The 21,300-nt window shown below is 35.7% G+C and overlaps 1 protein-coding gene across 1 annotated transcript in view; it reads right to left on the reverse strand.

Moving 5' to 3' along the window:
• The window catches only part of Luzp2 (leucine zipper protein 2), a 289,657-nt gene extending 276,225 nt beyond the window's left edge, over positions 1-13,432 (reverse strand). The window contains exon 1 of the mRNA XM_090347985.1: positions 13,286-13,432. Within this exon, the coding sequence (XP_090204111.1) occupies positions 13,286-13,347 (62 nt within the window). The 5' untranslated portion in view covers positions 13,348-13,432. The remainder of the gene's footprint in view (positions 1-13,285) is intronic.
• Positions 13,433-21,300: the final 7,868 nt, after the last annotated feature.

Consider the following 21,300-nt stretch of genomic DNA (forward strand, 5'->3'; position numbering starts at 1 on the left):
AATTGGAGATTTGTTAAACTATACTAGGGGAAAAGTACTTGAATCTAAACCAGGTTTACAAGCAGGTGCTACTAAAATTAACTTATGAAATTAATTTCAAAAAAAACAAATGGAGGAACAGAGCCATATTTCATGAAACTTGTCAAGTACTGCATGGCACCTCATCTGACCATGGTATGCTTGTGATTCATGTTTCAAATATGAAAATTGAAATCACCGCATTTTATTTCCAGATTGCTCTTCACACCACATTCTACTCTTCACTTCTTCTTTTAGTACAGAAACCAGTTGTCAGGCCAACTCAGGCTCCTTTTTGCTCCACCTCTTTTTGACCCAAAGTAAATATATCCCAACATGTTTTACACATCTGCACATATGTGTATTTATCTCTCTGAATGTGTCCCTCATTGTCAGGAGTTTTGACTTGCATAACAGGACTGCCAAAAAGGTATAACTCAAAGCCTTAGGTTTGGACAACAAAACTGGCATTACTCACAGTCTCTGTATTCATAAATGAGGGTATTACTAATTGCCTCACAGATGTTATAAATATGGATGGCATGTATAGGAGCTTAAGTGGAATCCTTATGAAACACTAGTGACTCCCTTTCACACAACGAGATGCCCAACACTAATTCAAGGCTATATTTCACAATTCTTTTAATACAATGCCAACATATATCTATACATAGATTGTGTGCACTAAAACATACATATACATGCATATATATATGTATATATATATATATATATACACATTCAGGTCACTAATTTTAGTGTGAAATCCAGTTTCTCTTAGGTCCATTTGAATGATGTGTCAGTTTGTAAATGGGTTCAATTTGGCCAGCAACATGACTGTAGTATTTTGTTTTATATTTTTGTCAACCATGGGTCTTGAACTCTGAGCCTGGATACTGTCCCTGAACTCTTCAGCTCAAGGCTAGAGCTCTAGCACTTGAGGCACAATCACAAGTGACTGTAGTGCTTTTTTTTTTTTTTTTTTGCCAGTCCTGGACTTGAGCTCATGGCCTGAGCTCTGTCTTCGGACTTTCTCTAGTCTAGAGCTCTACCACTTGAGCCTCAGCACCACTTCTGGATTTTTTTCTGTGTATGTGGTACTGAGGAATCAAACCCTGGTCTTCGTGCATGCTAGGCAAGCACTCTACCACTAGGCCAAACTCCCAGCCCAACTGTAGTGTTTTTGATAGTAACATCTCCTGACTAACAACAGAAGGGCAATTCTGGCTAGACAGATTTTCTAAGGCAAAGCTGCCTTCCATTGTTATTACTTATTGGTAAGTGTTTTAAGTTCTCATCATATATGTTAAAATGGTGAGGTGCTTTTCACATCTGCAAAACAAAATTTGACACTACTTACACATACACAAACACACACAAAAATTGACACTACTTGGCCTAGGGCCAAGATGTATACAAGATGTATGAACTGCCTTCAGGACACCCTAACTGACTGACCAGTTTACACACTCCTGAGAGTATATGATACAAACAACTCCCTCCTGACTCTAGATTCTTTATATTTCTTAGCTACCTCCTGAAATCTTGACACCACAAATCTTAGTGCTAAAAAATCACTGTGTCAGGATTCCAACCTTGAAGCTTATGCCTACTAAATCATGGGTTCAAATTCCATCTCTATCCTCCTTGAATTCTGTAACCTTAAATTTATTAACTTCTCTAATCCTTAACATCTTCATCTATAAAGTAAGAACCTTTATGAGATACTGAAACGCATTAAACCAAGTAACCACAGAGAGATTCCTGTACAATCATAATACAGAGAAAGAATAAACACAGTATCTTTCAGCTACTGCTATAAATTATTTCTGAAATTAAAATTTGACTCCTAGCCATTGAAACATGTTTGCAAAATTGCAAAGGCAGAAGGTGCTGAGCTGCAGTGTGAACAAAGGTCACTGATTCTGCACAGTGTTCTAGATCTCATGACTAATAGGAAGACATCTGGAACCAAGAAATAAAACACAATCCATTGAAGTTTTCATGCAAAACAACCCCAAAACAAAGATATTTTCCCACATGAAAATAATATATTTTTAATTTTTTCACAATTAATGATAAATATTTTGTTGACACTTTGAGAAGTTAAAATTTAAGGAATACTTTCTGTTATCTGATATCTGTGAAGATATCTAAAAGTTAAAATTTGTCTTCTTTACACCCATATCTATAGTTCTTCAGGCTACTGATTTATTTATTTGAAAAATAATGTGCATATAAAATCAGAACTGCCAAATAAGGTCAACATAAATTTAAATCAGTGTAATGCTAATTTCCTAGCGTGCACACTAGGAAATGCTGTAGTACATTAAAAGTATGGGTGGCAGTCTCACAAGGGGTTAAATTTATGTATGGACAGACTTCAGGCAAGTAATTTCAGCCTTCAGAGTCTAGTTTTTATGTCTAAAAGTGATGGCAACAACTTCACAAGTTTATGATGGGAAATTAACCTGGTTGAATTGCTATTATTTATTGTAACTTTATCAATTATTTAGTCCTTCATGAGAAATAACTCACACAGTAGAGAGGAAGTTAAGTAGAGGAACATGGAAACCAGAGTTGCCTTCTCTAGTTAGTCTAAAAAAATGCTGTTTTATATACATGCATATACATATATTTATATATTCTACATCAAGAAAAATCTAGGTGGTAACAAGTGAGAAGTAGACTATCAGAACTTAGTTTTACCTATGTCAATAGTACACCTACTTAGTCTATAAATTCTGATTTTCCTACTTCAAGTAGAAATAAACTGCCATTTCTATGGCACGCTACACAGGTATTGGCTTTTATTTCCTTTTGTAAAGTTGGAGTAATAAAAACTAGGAATAAGGTAGAATTAGGATTCCACTCTTTTCAGTATACCTAAAGGATTTCACTTCACTGTCATATATTCTCTAAGCACAGTTTTCTCTTGATGAATTCACCTAAAATAATTTGAATCACTTAATTTAGCTAAACATTTCCTCTGTCATTTGCAGCAAAGAACTTGATACCTAAAGCAATTTTCACATAACTTGAGTGAAAAACACACCATGATACAATATCAGACACTTGCCTAATATCTGCAATTTCAAGATCTGAAAATAGATGAGGATTTTGCCAAAATATCACCAAATTGCCTTCACTTAACTTCAGGAGCGATTAACTACTGAATGAGTCAATGTCAAAGGGGTGAGCTTGCCTCAAATGCTGTAGCTCCCAAATTCTGAGTCAGTAGTTTTCATATATCTATAGAAAGTACCACATTCCAGTTTAAGAGAAAATTTCATAGCCTTTTCCTCAGAGAAACTAGCCAAACTAATACAAGAACAAGAATCTATCTTTAAGAAGCACCCAGAATGTTCTCATCCCATTAAAATGAGGAATTTTGAGAAACACCTATCTTAGGGTATTTCCATTTTCCAGAGAGGAAAAATAAGATTGCATAGAAAAAATGGATTTTTAATAATAGCTCCAATGTGGCAAGTCATCAAATGAAAGGTTAGTCTTTTATGGCCAATTTAATAATACTTTCTAATATTATAGATCTTGCCCCCATGAAACCAAGTAAATTTTGCCAACATGGTTTAGTTTCAACGTACTGATTTATGGGTACACTGTATTTTAGGAGTGATTTTGCACAGGGACCTGATTTTTTAAGCAGTACTCAATTTTCATTCATGAAGCCATTCTTAGAATGGTGGCCTTAAGGGCTGGGAGTTTGGCCTAGTGGTTAAAGTGCTTGCCTAGCACGCAGGAAGACCCGGGTTCGATTCCTTGGTACCACATACATAGAAAAAAGCTGGAAGTGGTGCTGAGGCACAAGTGGTAGAGCTCTAGCCTTGAGAAAGTCCAAGGACAGTGCTCAGGCCCTGAGCTCAAGCCCAAGACTGGCAAAAAAAAAAAAAAAGAATGGTGGCCTTAAATTGAATTTTTATCTCTTTTTGTTTCCTTTTTTGTCTTCATTTTATGGCAAAGCAAGTTTAAGAAAGAGGAAAGTTAAATCATTAAGGAAGACATTGGGCCCCAGCTAGGTCAACCAAAATTGCTAATCACTTTCTAGCTGGGAAGAATGAGTTACCCATTTAATATGCTTGAAACTCAGGTTTCCCTGGTGATAAAAAACAAATCTTAAAATAGTGTGCTGTTAAGATGCAAGGATTAAGTGACAGAAGGAATGCAGCTATCATATTTACAGAAACATATTTAGTCCACAAAAATATGTACTAAATCTGTAAGTTAAAATCACCAACTGAAATAAAGATATATACAGCAAACGCAGAAAGGATTTGATATGTTCCAATGTCTTTCTAAAATATAAAAAAGAAAAATGGGGAGGGCAAATGCCTTCCCCATTTTTATGTGAACTTTATCCTTGAATGAGCTCACATTTCTCTCTGTGGCATCTGAAAGGAAATGTTAAATACACTCAACAACACAGAGCTTCTTCAACTCTGTCTGCTTTTTGCCAAAATGTCACTTTAATTTTTCATGCATTTTCTGATGTCTTTCAGAATGTAGACATTTCCCGCCCTCTTTCCTGTCCAATCTTAAGGACTTAAGTTAACTGCAAAGATAAGCAATGAATGAAAAAGGCAAGCAAGAGGAAAAGGGGTGATTTTGTTGTTGTTCTGTTAGGGGGGAGGGAAGCTTTTCCTGCACAATATCCAAAGATCTCTACAGGGCAAGGTTCCTCATTCTCCTCTACCACTCTAGCTCCACTCCTGAACCACTTAGTAGAATTCATGGCCAAGCCCACTCCCTTTTGAAAGTACTTAATAGGAACAAATTCAGTCAGTTCAACTACTGGTCAATGCTTAAGCCATTCTAGATGTAACCTTTTTTTATTTTGAGATTTTTTTTAAGTAAACATAAACAATGTACCTCTATAAAAGCATTACTGAGACAGAATGAGAATAAAACTTTGATAACTATATTTTTTAAATTTTAGACCATGTGACCAACACAATTTGGAGTTTCAGACCAGGTAACATTATTCCCCACCCCTTTTTTGCTTCTTGAGGATATTACAAGCATTTAAATTAGTGTTCCGAAGTAGGATAGGCTTGGTTGGTAGAAAACTGATCTCCAGTTACAGTCACGAGAAGATAAAATTCAGTTTCCAGTTTGTTGTGTTTTTTTGTTGTTGTGTTTTGGACCCTATTCAGTAGGAGAAGGTAAAGAGGAGCTCAAAATATTTGACTTGTTGTTCTATGTTAATGTGACATAAGAGGCATTCGGGATCATTGTGAAATGCAAGTACATTTTAGCAGGTAAAACATCTAATATTTTTAATCAAATGATAAGAAAGGCAGACTATTGAGTTAACATTATCTGAACTGGACATTATTCTTTATATTACTTAATTATATTAAGCTTCTGGACAAACTTAGAAGAGAAACCCTGCTACCATTTTTTCACAGATCATTAAAATGTGACTATTAATACTTCTAAGTTCATATAATTCTAAATTTGAGCTTGGTTCCATAATTTTATAATTTAAGCACATGTAAATGGGTAAACATCTCAAGGAACCATCATTCTCCTCCTCCATCCTCGACACAATCAACCTACAGCTCTGCATCAGAATCTGAAAGGCAGGAAAGGAGAAATTGTCATAAGCTTCGTGATAGAGGAGAGCCACAGGAAGTTGTGCCCTTGATGGGAGAAATACAACATATTTATATTAACCCTTACTAATTCCTATTTTGGTTCATGTGCAGCAGGCCACTGAACTTTTTCAGTTCCATTGCTTTTTTAAATAAAAAAGGTAAAAAGACAAAGAACAAGAAAATGATGGAGTAAATGTCCACAACCTTTACATGCTTATCAACAAGGTTAGAATTTGTCTTATCCTATTTTTCTCCTTAGGGTCTCTCTAAAATTTTTTCTGTCACACAAATTGGTCAGGATTTATGGCATCAGAGAGGATATTCAGTACTCTTTTCTACTCCACGGAATAGTAAAATTAATTAAATCATAATTTTATAATTCTGGCTATACTAGTCTAGATTATGTTGTTGACAATATTGGAATCTGAACTCTTCAGAGCATTGTGCTTGCTCAAAATAAGTTCTACCCTTTGTACCGTTCTACCAATCTTGATCTCTTAAATATAGTTTAAGAAACTTATTAATCATGCTCTTTAATTTAAATTACGTCTTTCTTTGTGGTATTCAATACATAGCCACTAATTTTTAATCTACGTAGAGTAATAGAAAAAAACATCTTATCATTTAGTTAGGCACCACATCATACAATTTTGTGTGACCTATTATCATATCATTTAAGTATATTTTCCCCATGCTCATCATTCTCAGCATCAGACATGATCACTTTTCCAAATTCCAGATGAGAAATTTAAATCAGCATGGTTTAAAAAGCATAACATATAAAGACAAACATATTAGGATATATAAAGGTAGGATGTGACAAACATCACTAGACACCCTCCCCAATGTTACAAAAGTACACACAATGTATATCCTATGATGAAAGTGTAAAAAACTGTGAGCCAAGCAATATTAATGTTGATAGTCACCATGTGATATGGCATCACCACATCATTTCACACTGATTTCACACAAGACTATAGGACCAAGCATCTAGGAGCTACATACAAGTGAAATGATTGTAATGGATACATCTCAGTGGCACCAAAGGTGTCAGATCACAGGAGACCTGAAAGGTGCACAGGAACTTAATTAGGATTGTGTGTTGAGAAATGAAGGGAGTCCCATTTTGATATAACAACAAGATCCTTTATTCAATATTAAAAATGACCTAGAATATTTTAGATTAACCCACTCTTCAAATGGAACAGAGTGAAAAATAGCATTTATTGCTGTATTTCCCTTTGCTGATAGCTTCCTAGTCTATCATCATGATTGCATGTGAATACACATTTTGTTTTAAAATAAATTTGTACTTGTTTTTACTGATACTATGAAAGAGGGCATAAAAAGCCATCATATCAAAGATGAAGAACTCTGGGTTTTAGTTTTGCTTTTCCTCTGTGGCCCCAGATAAGTCTCAAGCACTATGGGGCCTCAATTAACTCACTTCTAAAATGCAGGTCTGTGGCCTAGAACACACCATGTTTTACAGCAGGTTTTCCAATAGTTGACCCTTTAAAGTACACTTGAAGGAAGTAAAGCACTAAAAAGCTAACTGCAAACAAGTCAGACATAATTGCAAAGCAATCACCCCTATGGTCTAATGACATCTCCCAGTGTTTACTAAGGCATTCTCAGTGAACAGTGATTGCTTGATTGACCTTCAAATTGTGAATAAGTGGGATGGTTCACAATTAATATTCTGTTATTATGTTCATGAACAAAGTTCCTACAAGTTTAGGAAGCATGCTGTTTTTCTCTGATACATATTCAACATGATTAGTAAGTTTTATTTTCTCTTGACACCATCCACATACTGTTCAAATGGTCATTAATAGGCAGTCACATACCAGAAACCTACAGTGAACAAAATATACATTTTTCAAATAGTAGTCGGCATTTTAAAGTATAACTGAAGAGTTTTATATACTGAAGACTTTGACAATGTGCAAACTAATTGAAACTAGATCACTTCTGAAGCTATTTGAAAATTGTCTTAGCATGAGTTCCCTTTCATAGGACAATTTGAAAAGAATACAGTTTAACATTTTCTATGTGAATGAATCTCATTCTTTCCTATACCAGAGAAAATTCTCAATCTTATATTTTCTTCCTTTAATTTTCCTAAAGGTTTCTACCTTTAGAGATTGGTAATGGATAATGAAGCCAACGGAACAGAGAACAAACTTTAAAAAACTTATAAGCCTACTCTACTTAAATAGCTAGAAAACATTTTTTATTTATTCACTAATGCTTGTGTTCATAGCTTTGATTAGATATTATGATTTCTACAGTATAAATGCAATCACACTTTAAAAAGGAACACAAGTAACTAAATTTACACTTTTATGTTAAATCACAGTTTATGTGATTAAGCAAAATGTCTCTAATTTTCATGCTGTCATCAACCCATCTCAGCAGTACAGAAGTGAACACTACTAAAAAGTAACTGGGGGCCAGGAATGTGGCCTAGTGGTAGAGTGCTTGCCTAACATACATTGAACCAGGGTTCAATTCCTCAGTACTACATTCACAGAAAAAGCCAGATGTGGTGCTGTGGCTTAAGTGGTAGAGTTCTAGTATTGAGAAAGCCCAAGGCCAATATCCAGGCTGAGTTCATGACCCAGACTAAGAGAGAGAAAAAAATAAGAAATAGCTGAGCTACTCACGAATTATCACTGAAACTCCTGCTTCTACTGTTTTCTGATTTTTTTAAAGATAAGTGTTTCTTGTGCAATTTGATTGATTTATATTCAAGCTTTTCTTTATTCTTCTTTGTCAAAATCAATTACTTAAAAATGGTAATAGCAGCAGAGTAACAGCTGCACAGGTTAACTCCCTGCTGAGTCCTTTCTGTTTCCTCTGGAGATTGTAACTAAACAGTCTACATAAATTAACTCATTCAGTCATCTTATCATGTTTTGCAGGTAACTTCTCTGAACAGTACTATTTCCAATTTGAAGAATCTAGGCAGAGTTTCTTAGTACTGTTGATGGCAAAATTCATCTGGTTTATTGATTTGGAATGTAGAAGTTACTTCTGAAGCTTCTTACTTGGCATTATTTATTCTTTCTGGATTCAAGCTTGGAACTTCTAATAAATCTATTGTAGGTATTCAACTTTGTCTTATACAGTTATTAGTTTGCTGGTTCTGGGGTGATATAATTACAAGTTTTCTATTTTATTGTCTTGATGTCTCACACAACTGACAGACACTCATAATGGACTAAAAACAACACAGTTATACCTACATATACATGTACATATACACATGTGTGTATATATATATACATAGACATAGATATATGTATAAACGTGTATGCTAAAATAGCATCTACCTGTACATTTCCCAGTTTAGGAAAAAATCTTAAACATTATCTGTTGAATCAGAATAATTCATTTAGCCTTATTCCAAAGTGATTTTAATGAATACACAAGAAATCATTCAAAATAGATGCTTATGCACAATGATACAAAACTCAGACGGAAAGCAATATATACCATTTCATCCTCTTTATTGGTTTCCGAAACTCTGGCTGTCTGATTTAATGATCAAGTTTTTACTTCCAATTACAGGGAATTTGGTTTAAGATAATTACACAGTTAATATGTATTGTCTATGAGTATTTATTATTATCCTTACAAAAATTTAGCCCACGAAGTTAATACTCAAATAATTCATTTTATTTATTTATTCATTTATTTTATTGGAAATAGGCACATATGTCCAGAATTGCAGATTTACAAGTAAATGAAATTTATTTATCATATTTTCTTGTGAAATGTGTTTATCTTAGTAATTCACACAGAATACTATAATTTTTATCATAAATAATGTGATAGATGGTATTCAACTACAGCTTCTATGTTTCAGACTGGAAATTCCTTATTTCCAGAAGTATTTCAGAAAAGTCAGGTCAGACTGATTTTCTCTTGAATTTTTTCAAATCTCTTAAATTGGCCAAATCTCTTTTAAAACATGTTGTGTGTGTCCTGACATGATATTTGCTGTTTCTGGTCATTTACTTTATCCTACGTATCAGTGATATGATGCCAGAAGTTAGAAGAAAAGGCACACGACAAATAGCCTGGGGCATCATTAATTCACAGTGTCATCTAAAAATACATCCTAAAATAAACATGTGGTATGACTGCTGATCAGAGGACCCAAGAGAAACCTCTCAGGTGCAGCCTCTTGAGAGGACTATAACCTACCATCTGCTCAAAGTGCTTGCTTGACAGATAACTACCAGAAGTTGGTAGACCTCTTCTCCCCCAATATGTCTTTCTCCCAATTAAGTCATTTAAAATTTAGCAATCCAAAGGCATCAGAAATCTAACCACAGCTCAAAGGAACAGAGGTTCAGCAGACTAAAGCACAAGCCTTCTCCAGCACTCCGTGAATCTCTGTTCACCCAGAACTTCTAAAGAATCTTTCACCCTACCATGCCTTTCAAAACCGACACTGTTCTCTGAATTGAAATACTGGCTGGTTTGGAAGAGCAATTTAATACTTCTGCAGAATAAGGCTATTTAAAAAGTACAGTTATTCTGTTCAGAAGCTATTCAATCAACATATATGTTTGCTTTCTTTTACCACATTTATTTGTTCACAGGGGTAAATGCGTCTTTATATTAGCTACATCATTCAAATCATTAACTTGATTTTGTTGGATGTTTGTATACTTTCTAAATAAGAGAAAATATGCTAAGAAACTAAACAGTTCTTTGTGACACTATGGGGCTTACAAGAAAATAATGAAAAATGCTTGGCTATTGTTGAATGTGAACATTTAGCTTTCTTTCAGGACAAATCAAATGACTCTGATGGTGGGAGGCAATGGTACATTTACTCTGAATGAGTTATGGAATTGTGGGAGGTGAGGTGCATGCTTCTGACTCAAAAGTTCTGCAGATAAAGTAAAGAGGAAGAGGAGCATACTGAAACAGAAAACTGTTAATAAATTCCTACTTGAAGACAGGATTATTTTGGTATTGACATTCCTGTTGCAAGACTATAAATACAAAGTGACCACCTTTCTCCTTAGAAGTGCCATCTATTTCCTTAGAACAACATTAGACCCAGTAGGAAGCAAATATCAAAGTATTTAGAAGCTGTATTTATAGAAAGAGATAATAATGGAACAAATACTTTTTTGCATCAGGGGTCCATCTTTTTGAAGAAGTTGTCAACAGAAAACAAGTGACATCATCCAAAAATTATAGGAAAAGCAGGCAAGCATCACTCTCTATGAATGCCCTCAATGTTGCCTTAGGAATATGAAGTGTTGTGTCCACATAAGGGCCCACTTAGTAGGAAACAAAGTTAACAGAAGTTGTTGGCTAGAAAAGTGCCCTGTCACACAGGTGGCCATGGAAAAGCTACACAGTTTTTATCAGCAGGACCACAGACTCATTCTTACTAAGGCAACTGTTCTCACAAAGCTGTTCAGTTTTGGTTCTAACCTGCACATTCAACATATGCTTGTAGGAATTGTAATGTATTGCCAAGAAAATGGCCTGTTGCTATAGTTCTTCAGAGCATATTCTCTTCTTATGAAGTGGCATCTTGATAGCATCACATTCGTTTTTCAAATTGGTTCTTACAAATGACCACCTTGTCCTACACAAGGTAATCTGGATATCCAGTGAAAGAAATTTGCAAAGAATAGTAATCCTAATAATGTGTCTGTATAAAATGCTCACTTTCTAAACCCAGCATGTTCTTTCTCCACAAGCTAAATTCATGTCTCTGTTTTCACATGCAATTGATTTAGCAGAAGTTTTATATCTCAATAAACCTAGAGATGAATATTTTTAATTTTCAAAATGATGTGTTGATGTTTTTATTAAAGACTTTCATCTTCACAGAAATTAACACTCTCACAAAAGAGAAAGCTAATAGTCATTTACTCCTATGTTACATAATAAACATCCAAACTCTGAAGACAGAGACTATCGAGGTTCTCGGCCCTTTGAGTTATAACATTTTTAAAAAGCAAGTATACTTTCAGAACTCTGTAGAAATTGACTATTTTAAAAATGACTTTCCTGGGCTTCCACTGCTCAAATATTTATTATTTTAACCACAGGTTGACAGACTTCTACTTCAGTACAAAAACTTTGGCGATTTTTCTATAAGCAGCAAACTGTGCATATGTATATATATATATATATATATATATATATATATATGAAGAACATACAGGTGCTGGTGGTAGTCACAAGAATATTAAGGTATATGAATTTTTCTTAGTCTACTTAGAGCTAACCAAGAAGATTAAAACAAGCTCTGTATTTGAAGTGAGTTAGGATAACTGAAAAGCAAAGTGGTTTTCTTTATACATATAAAGAACAGTTTATGAACTGGAATAAAGAGCATACCTTAGATGAAGTAAAACTCAAAATTTGATTTGATTCTGTGCTAATCTGGGCTTTGTGTGCCAGAAAAAGAAAAAAAAACCTAAAATTCAAAATTGTTGGGCTAGATAAAATAGTCTCTGTACCAAAAGGAAAGTTATGTTACACAGGCCTAAAAAGAATATAGACTAGAAATAGAAGCAATAATTTGGTTCTCTTGATTTTCAACAGATAACATTCCATTTCAGAACTAGTTGCAATTCTCTGCCCCTTCTTTCCTTTCTACCCAAATGCACAATCAGATAGTGTTTCTATTCATGTAGATTTGAAAGAATCCTCACACTGTGTGGCTTATTTTTCACCACAGTAGCCAAGGCAAAGAGGCTCCTGCCAATATAATACTAGGGGCTTGCACAATAAAGCTTCCATCTCCGGCAATGAAACAGGCCACCCTTGTGCTGTGCTAGTGAAAGAAAAAAAAAAAAAAAGCCAACCCATCACCAACTTTGGGACTCAATCAAGAGTAAAGAGTCACAAAACCACTCTCAGTCATTGCATTTTAAAGCTCCACTAAAAATAGCTTCTCTGTGCTAGGGCTGAAAGTCTCATCTGTCGCCAATGATGAAATACAGTACTTAATTGTTCTTGACGAGGATATCCACATGAGCTTTCTGAGAATGTCTTCAAACTTTTTATCACATCCCATCTCATTCTTCAATTAGACTTGTTTACAAGAAAACAACTGTCATGAAGCCTATCCCCAAAATGTCAAAACAGACTAATTCAAAAGGACAGGAACTTTTGTGCAAGTCTTAGTATCTTCCAGCCTCCTCTGCGGTCTCTGTTACTGGAACATTAAAATGAGACCCACTGAGGCAGCTCTCCAACTATTAAAACGAACAATGTCGTGACAGTTCCTGGAGATGATTCTTTATCTCTCCCTCTGCCCTTTCTTTATCTTATTCTATGTGATCTGACCGTGTTTAGCTCGGCAGAGGAATGTTTTTGCAAATGACTTGTTTTTCCTAGGTTGGGAAGCTCCCGCCCAGGGGCTCCCTCCTGGATGCCACACTGAGACTTTCTCCAAGGGGCTGGGATGGCTAGAAAAGGGACCCATTTTCCCATCAGGATCTCTGAGCCCATGCATACCCGCTAATGCCTTACTTGGGCTGAGCGGAAGATGCAAAGAGCTCTGTCTTTGGTTCTCCTCAGTGACCCCCAGTAGGACACACGTCGCATTGGTTGTGCCCCTCGGCTCAGGTCACACTCACTCACGCTCCTGAACTCACCTGGTGCTGAGGACAAGCGCTGGCAGAAGAGGCAGCAAGTAGTGCGCTGGGCTGAATTTCATGCTGTCGCCTGCCGGGGTCCTCCTTCCCTCGCTGCCTTGCTCTCTTGCTTTCTAGGGGTCCCGTTGCTCTTCGGTACCCGGTTGTGTCACCAACAAGGGATAAGTCCTCAACCGTGGCCCACCGACGGATCCACGGAGACCTACGAAGGGATGGAGGCTTCAGGAAGGCTGGAACTAAGTAGGAGTCGGGAGTATCTTGGAGAGTGATGTCACCGGCGAGGCGAGCCCTGCCCCGGGATTGTTCAGTGCTGGCTCCCAGGCGCGCAGAGGGCGCCTAGTCACCCGCTCTGGAGGCGCTGCGCAGAGGGAGGGCTGTCCAAAGGTCGCCTGGCGCGCTCTGGTCACCGCGTTGCGCTCCCGGTCACTCCGCTTCGCCCCAACCGGCCAGGAACAGATCCTGACACTCACCTCTTACCAAGGATGGGGAGAAGCGGGGCGGGGGCCACAGGGCATCCTATCTACCCACACCCAAAGGGTTGACTCTGCAGGAGTAAGACATCAGACTCCTCCAAGCAGCTTAGGCAGGTGTCTCTCGCCTGGATGAAGCCTTGTTTGGAAGAACGTCTCCCGGGAGAATGTCTTTAAAATATTGTTCTAATTAGAAATGCTCAGTGCTTTGCCTGCTGCGGATGGAAGCAGGGCAGCGCTCTAGCAGCGTTTCCGAATTGGACCCTGGGCGCATAACGCCATGGCAAGCTTTGTAAGCGATAAATGCGGACCACAGAGAAAAACGAGAGGGAGAGAGGGAGAGAGGGAGAGAGGGAGAGAGGGAGAGAGAGAGAGAGGGAGAGAGAGAGAGAGAGAGAGAGAGAGAGAGAGAGAGAGAGAGAGAGAGAGAGAGAGAGAGAGAGAGAGAGAGAGAGAGAGAGAGAGAGAGAGAACCATTCAGAAATCTGCTGCTTCTGGGTTTTAGAGATTTGCAGTTCTTCCTCTAATACCAAGCGATCTGCTCCTACTAGCTGTTTGGCTTGGGCTGGAGCTGGTGGCTTTGGGGCTGGAGCTGGTGGTTCAAGTTCATTCACCTACAGGAGTTATTTTCCTGATATGACAGTCATCAGAATCCATCCAAGCACTCCCAAAAATCTTAACAGGAATCAATTCAGAACGGTGCTATTAGGAAGCAGAGAATTATATGTGTCTCAGTGTTTTCTGTATTTTCCAAATATTTTATAACAGGCACCAGATAGCAAGTGTGGCTTAGAATATTCAGTTTGAGAAATGGTAGAGCACAACTCTGAATGCAAAATACCTAGAACACGGACTGCTTTATTCATACAGATATCCAAGCGCTAGGACTTTTGCAATGTGTGTGTGTGTGTGTGTGTGTGTGTGTGTGTGTGTGTGTGTGTGCAGGTGAGCACTCACTTTCTGATATAATTTTCATGATAAATAATTTTATATTACCTGTCGAATCTTCCATAGCTTATTCATATATTCCCTCATAGCATTGATTTGGGGGTTGACAAAATCGAATTGAATTTTCTTACTCAAACTAACTTTCCTAAGTTCTAAGAAAGCCTCATTATTGCCTTGAATATCACACCTGGATCACTTACCTGTCCGAGTTTGACAGAAAATTGGTTTATTGTAAAGGGAGAGATGTATCAAAGACCAAGAGAGGAAAAGCCAGCAGCTGTTCAGAAATTTCGACTCAGAAAAACCAGTACATAATCCACTTTTCCCCAAGGAGCAAGCCCCTTAGAGTTTACATAAAATGTCCCCTTTGGCCCCATTTCCACAGTTATGACTGGGAGGGAAATAATGCATTTGTTATTAAGCTTGATTTTAAAAGGAAGAAAATGCACAGAATTTTCTGAGTACACTTTTATTTTATTTTTGTACTTAATGTGGTTAAAGTTAAGGCCTTCTTACAAAAAAAAAATGCTTTAAAAATCCCGGTGAGGGGGCCGGGAGTTTGGCCTAGTGGTGGAGTGCTTGCCTAGCATGCACGAAGACCCGGGTTCGATTCTTTGGTACCACATATACAGGAAAAAGCCGAAAGTGGTGCTGAGGCTCAAGTGGTAGAGCTCTAGCCTTGAGAAAGTCCAAGGACAGTGCTCAGGCCCTGAGCTCAAGCCCAGGACTGGCAAAAAAATAAAAATAAAAAAATAAAAAAAATCCCGGTGAATTAAAAGCAATTGCTAATAATGTCAGCAGTGAATGAATGTCAGACCTTTAGGCAAGAGTGAGGTACACAACAGACATAATTAGATATATACAAATCAACTCACTTGTAGAGGACATGCCATTTACAAAGAAAAATGACGCCATACTAGCCCAGAACTGTGACTTCAAGGAAAAACAAAACAAAACAGTACTTTGGTTTATAACTGCCAGAATTTTCTAACACCTAATTACCTACTAATTTTCAAAGGTGGTGATTTGAGCTGTATTTTCAATGAAGAAATGCAACTGCTTGGTTATAAAATGAAATGAAATAAAATAAGTAAGGTGTATATTATGAAAAACAGTTTTATTTCAGAATACATTTCTGTTTACATAACAATTTTTACTTTTAATATTTTTAGTTCAGAAACATGAAAACCTATATTGGCAGTTATTTTTACTATTTTCTTCTTTTCAGTTACACTTTCCACATCACTCCATAATTTACAGGGTAGAGATTCCATTCAGATTATACCTCCATTACTTTCAAATATATGCTTTCTTAAGATAAAATATTTTTATAAGAAAAAAAATGAACACAGTGGATTGCTGAGCTTTGTAAATTTACCTCAAGCAAACCATAAAAAAAAAAAAAAGAAACAGGACATGAGAGCACCAGGGAAACATCTCTTGGAAGTTGATCTTAAGTGAGACTAGAGACTCCTGCAGATGCACCTATTGGCAGAGCTCTTTTTCTTCTTGGGAACTGTAGGATTGTGTCTCCATGATTCCATGATTCATGGCAACTTTGGGGCTATCCTAGAACTTAGCAAACTTAGTGATTGGTTGAGAAAATCCAATTCCATTTTGGCAATGCTTGCCTTTCCTCACTTGTATAGTATGATAAGACTGACATCCATGTTGGTTTCAAGGATTTTTTGAGGAACATATGGAGAAGTGATAGATAATTATGTATCCTGGAGCAGATACATTACATCTAAATTTGATTGTCTAGCTTCAGAGGACAGTAAAGAGGCAATAGTTCATAAAGCACATGAACTTAGAGGAGAGCCTTTGTCTTTTGCTGTGTCTCAACATTAGACTCTTCAAATGTTTGCATTTTCTACACACAGGGCTGAGAAAAACATCTGGAAAGTATAGGCAGCTACAAAATCTCCATTAATATCCAGGCTGAAAGAAACAGAAGCAGCTTTGCCAGGTACAGAGGCTCACACCTGTAATCTTAGCTACTCAGGAGGCTGAGATTTGAGGAAAAAGGTTCAAAGCCAACCTGGGCACAAAAGGACCTGAGACTCTTATCTCCAATTAACCTCTAGAAAACGGGAAGTGGGGTTTGGCTCAAGGGTAGGGCAGTAGCCTTGAGCTGAAAAGCTCAGGGATAATGCCCAGGCTAAGTTCAAGTCCCATGACCCACAAAAGAAAGAAAGAAAGAAAGAAAGAAAGAAAGAAAGAAAGAAAGAAAGAAAGAGAGAGAGAGAGAGAAATACAGCTTTTGCTGAATGGATTTAGTGAGATGTATTTGAAGTACCATACATCATCATTTTCAAGTAAATAATGCATTTTAAAGTATTCTCCCAAAGGTACAAAATTACCATTATACATTTATGAAAGATATTTTATCACACCCTCAAATTAATGCTGCATCCTTTACTTTTCACCTGCCACTCCTCTTTCTATCCTATTTTTTCTTTAGCTTTTTGTGTTTTTTTTCCTGTCACTTTGTCTCACTTACCACAGAAAAATATTTATGTCTAAAATGCTCTTAAATTCTAGCTCTTAAAGATAAGTCTAGTCTGATATGGTAATACATGCCTGTAATGCCATTTATTTAGGAAATGGAAACAAGTATTTCAAGCTATAGGCAAGCCTTGAAACAAAAACATTTGGTTTCAAAATAAAACTTAAAACTAGATAGGATATCTATTGTATCTCAGTGAAAGAACAGTTAATAGTGTTAGTGAGACTGGGGTCAATCCTTCCAGTCTATTCAGTCAACTTTTGTATGTTTAGGAGTGAAGAGATTCAGTTTCATTACATCATTAGGGTATCAACTTGTCCAATTGTTATTTTCTGAAAAGTTCATTGCTTCTCCAACATAATTGCCCTGGTATTTATTCTTTACTCAAGAGATTTCTTTTCCTTCTCATTTCTGAATGCAATTTCTATTTTCATTTACTAAAATCCAGGTTGTTCCTAGAGGTTTTACATCCTAAATTTAGTTCATCATTCTTCTGCCCCATCCCACCCTCCCATCTCAGATCCTGGGAATTGAACTCAATACCTGGATGCTGTTCCTGAGCTTTTGTTCTCAAGGTTAGTGCTCTATCATTTGAACCACAGATCTACTTGCAACTTTTCGCTAGTTAATTGGAGATGAGTCTCACATACTTTTCAACCCAGGCTTGCATTTAAACCTTGATCCTCAGACTTCAGCCTCCTGAATATCTAAGTTTACAGGTATGAGACACCAGCACCTGGTCATTTTCTGGGTTTTTTGTTGTTGTTGTTGTTGTCTATTTGTTTTTGGTTTCTATGTAACATATTGTTTGACACTCTAAACTTATGTCCAGGTTCTTCACTGATACCTTAAGATAATTACTCCAAGTCCAATTCAACCACCCCAGACCATTCTGTTTCCCCTCTGTCTAGACCTCCTCCTTTTCTTATATCAGTCTCAGTCTAATCCTGCATATTGTCCCGTCTTTATAGAGTCCCGTGTACTGGGCTAGCCACCATAGCTCTCTACCAGATAAATTATGGATAAATATACATTTAAATTGTGTATATATTCATATATGTATATATGTCTATGTAATACATAAATTCAGCATCCTTTGATTTCTGAGTGTGTTTCTATTTTCAAGTGGACTTTCCTAACATCTATTTCATTGTCATGATGTTCCTAGATGCAAATATATTTATGGACAGAAATATCTTGTTAATGCTCTCAGACATCAGAAGTATATATTCTTTTTTTATTCATCATTTGATTTCACTCATCTTAGGTAGTTGAATAACTACCTAAATCATTTAAGTCCTACTAAAAGCTACCACCTCTTTGTAGTAGGTCATTTACTACTACAAACTAGGTAAGATGTTGTTCTGGTTATTTTATGTATGATATTGTACATTATATTTTTCTGTGCCTTACCTCACTGTGAATATGTAAAGAATAGGAGAAGGAAGACATTTTTCATTTATTTTAAAGTGGTAAGTAAGGTGATAACAGAACATAAAATTATGAATCATGTAAGTACTTTCTAAGCCAATTACTGGTTTTCAAAAGAGATGTATAAACCAGGGAACTGAAGAATAAAAGAAATGAAAAATAAATTACATAGCTCATTGAAAATTTGCTTTTATTCTCATTGTTTTATTACTCCTAATTAAAATTATTAATAAGGAGATGAGGCCAATTATCTACTTAAAAAAAAGAACAAATTCTTCCTTAAGAAGCCAAGAGAACTATAAAGATAAAACAGATTTCAGTTCTTTGTACAAAAAAAATTTTTTAAAGCGACAATAAGAATAAAAGCAAAACTTTGTAAAATACTTTGTCCTGTAGAATTCCTCATATTCTTGAAATGTAATTTGTAGTTCATATGAATAATATTTCTGCAACTGAGTTTTGCAGTGAGGAGAAGACACTAGAGGACCTTTCTCATCTTATACATTTTTTTTTCTCAGAACAACCTTGTATCCTCATTTTCACCAGCAATACCATGTATCCGTTACTCTGGGACATTGTTTTCTCATTTGAAGAAAGAATTTGTATAATATTTTGCTACCCTATCAGCAAACTCAGGGAATATACTGTAGAGCTCAGTCTTCTCCAGGAGAACAATTGTACTGAGCATGCATGAAAGAACTGAATATTCACTGAGTCCATTAATAACTTGATCAAATTTTATGAATGAACAAGGAAATGGCAAAATATACCTTAGGCCTTTCTACGTAGTTCTGCTACTTTTGTATTTTCCAGAATATGTGTGAGTATGTATATGCATGTGTGTTAGTAAAAAAAAAAAAAAAACAAAAAAAAACACCCTCTGCAATATTCACCAGAGTGAATGCATGCTAAAGAATCTCTGCAGAATGTCTAGTCAATATTAGGCACACAGTAAGATTATTAGACACACAAGAGAGCATGAAATGCAGTCATATTAGAAAAGGGCAGTTAATATCAACAAAATAGAGAATGTGAGATGAGTATACAAGAACTTCTGAGAAACTAAATACTACCAAAAAGATGTGAATGCAACTTTGGAAATGAGAAACACAATATGAAATTTTAAATGTAGCTTAAATATAAAATAGTTACTAAATTTGGGATTCTTTAAAGACAGGCCTCAATGAAATAAAAAGGAAACAAGTAGGTATGCAGACAGTAATTTAATGAACTCATGCATCATAACATTTGAGTAGCAAACCAAGTTTGATATTCTCGGAACAAAGAAAAATTAGGGTATACAATTATATATTTTAAAAATTGACAGAATACCAGAGATATTTGCAAAAATATAAGCTTAATCTTAGAATATTTCTACAAAACTTAAAGCAGGATTAATCCAAATAGTTTTTTTTAATACTGTAAATATGGTTTTCCAAGAGAGGACATCCCCAGGACTCATGACAGTAGCATTATTTAAAAATATTGTAATGCTGAAGAAAACAAAACATCTTTAAAATGGAAATTTGGTAATCAAAATATCCTCCAAAAATAAGGCAAAATAAAGTCATTTCCCAGTGAATGAATCCTGAAATAACTAATTAAGAGCAAATATCCTCTAGGATATGATAGCTAATGTTTTATGCTGAAAGTAAATAATACAATTTAAAATGTATTAAACAGAATGAAGAGCATCCAACACTTATGTGTGTGTTCTATTTAAAGGATACCTTATTTTCTTTAAAAGGAAAATGATATGCACTGACATTTTTATTATATGATTAGAATAGGTGCAACTAGTATACAGCAGTCAGGTAAATTGGAAACCAAATAATATAGTCTTGGAAATCTATTCTCAATTATATATAGACAGATAAACAGATATATATATATATATATATATATATATATACACAAAAACCAAAGTTAAAAAGAAAACCTTGCTCTCATACAGTGGAAAATAAAACAAACATTTATAGATAAAGATTCCAATGAATTATTCTAACAGAAAATAAAGCATACAGTATAATTTAGGATAGAGAATATTCTAAGTAGATGATCAGTTAACTACACCTAGTTAAGATGTAATATATACCTTACATCAAATCCAGAAAATACATTTTTTTTAATGTTTTGTGGACCTCAAAGCTTGAAGTCAGGGCTTCATTCTGTGCTCTCACTCTGCTGGTACTGTGCCACTTGAATCATGCCTTTTGCCAAGGTTTCAGGTTTTTGTTTTGTTTTTGCTTTTCTGAAAACTGAACACATAGTGTTAAATCTTCTCTTCTTTCACTGGATTTGAACCTACATTGCTCAGGATTCATCCTCATGAGAAGCTAGGATGATAAGTGTGAGTGAACAGTGCCCAGGTAATTGAACATTTTTTTGAATGTATATCCAGCATGAGCCATGATAGATAAAGTATAGTTTATTATTACCATTATAAATGTATGCATTTTAAGATATAGTAACTGAAGATTACATTCTCTGACCTCAAAAAAATTAAATTAAAAATTAAAAAAATTAAAAAACATCAGTTTCCACATATATTAAATTACAAATTAAATTAAATTAAAAATAAATTAAACATTTATTTTTTAAAAAAAAAATCACTGTTTCTGTTTAAATTAACTAACCAGGGGAGCAAAAAGGAAATT

Source organism: Megascapheus bottae, chromosome 16 (genome assembly GCF_031878675.1).
Source record: "Megascapheus bottae isolate mThoBot1 chromosome 16, mThoBot2.hap1, whole genome shotgun sequence".
Lineage (NCBI taxonomy): Eukaryota > Metazoa > Chordata > Mammalia > Rodentia > Geomyidae > Megascapheus > Megascapheus bottae.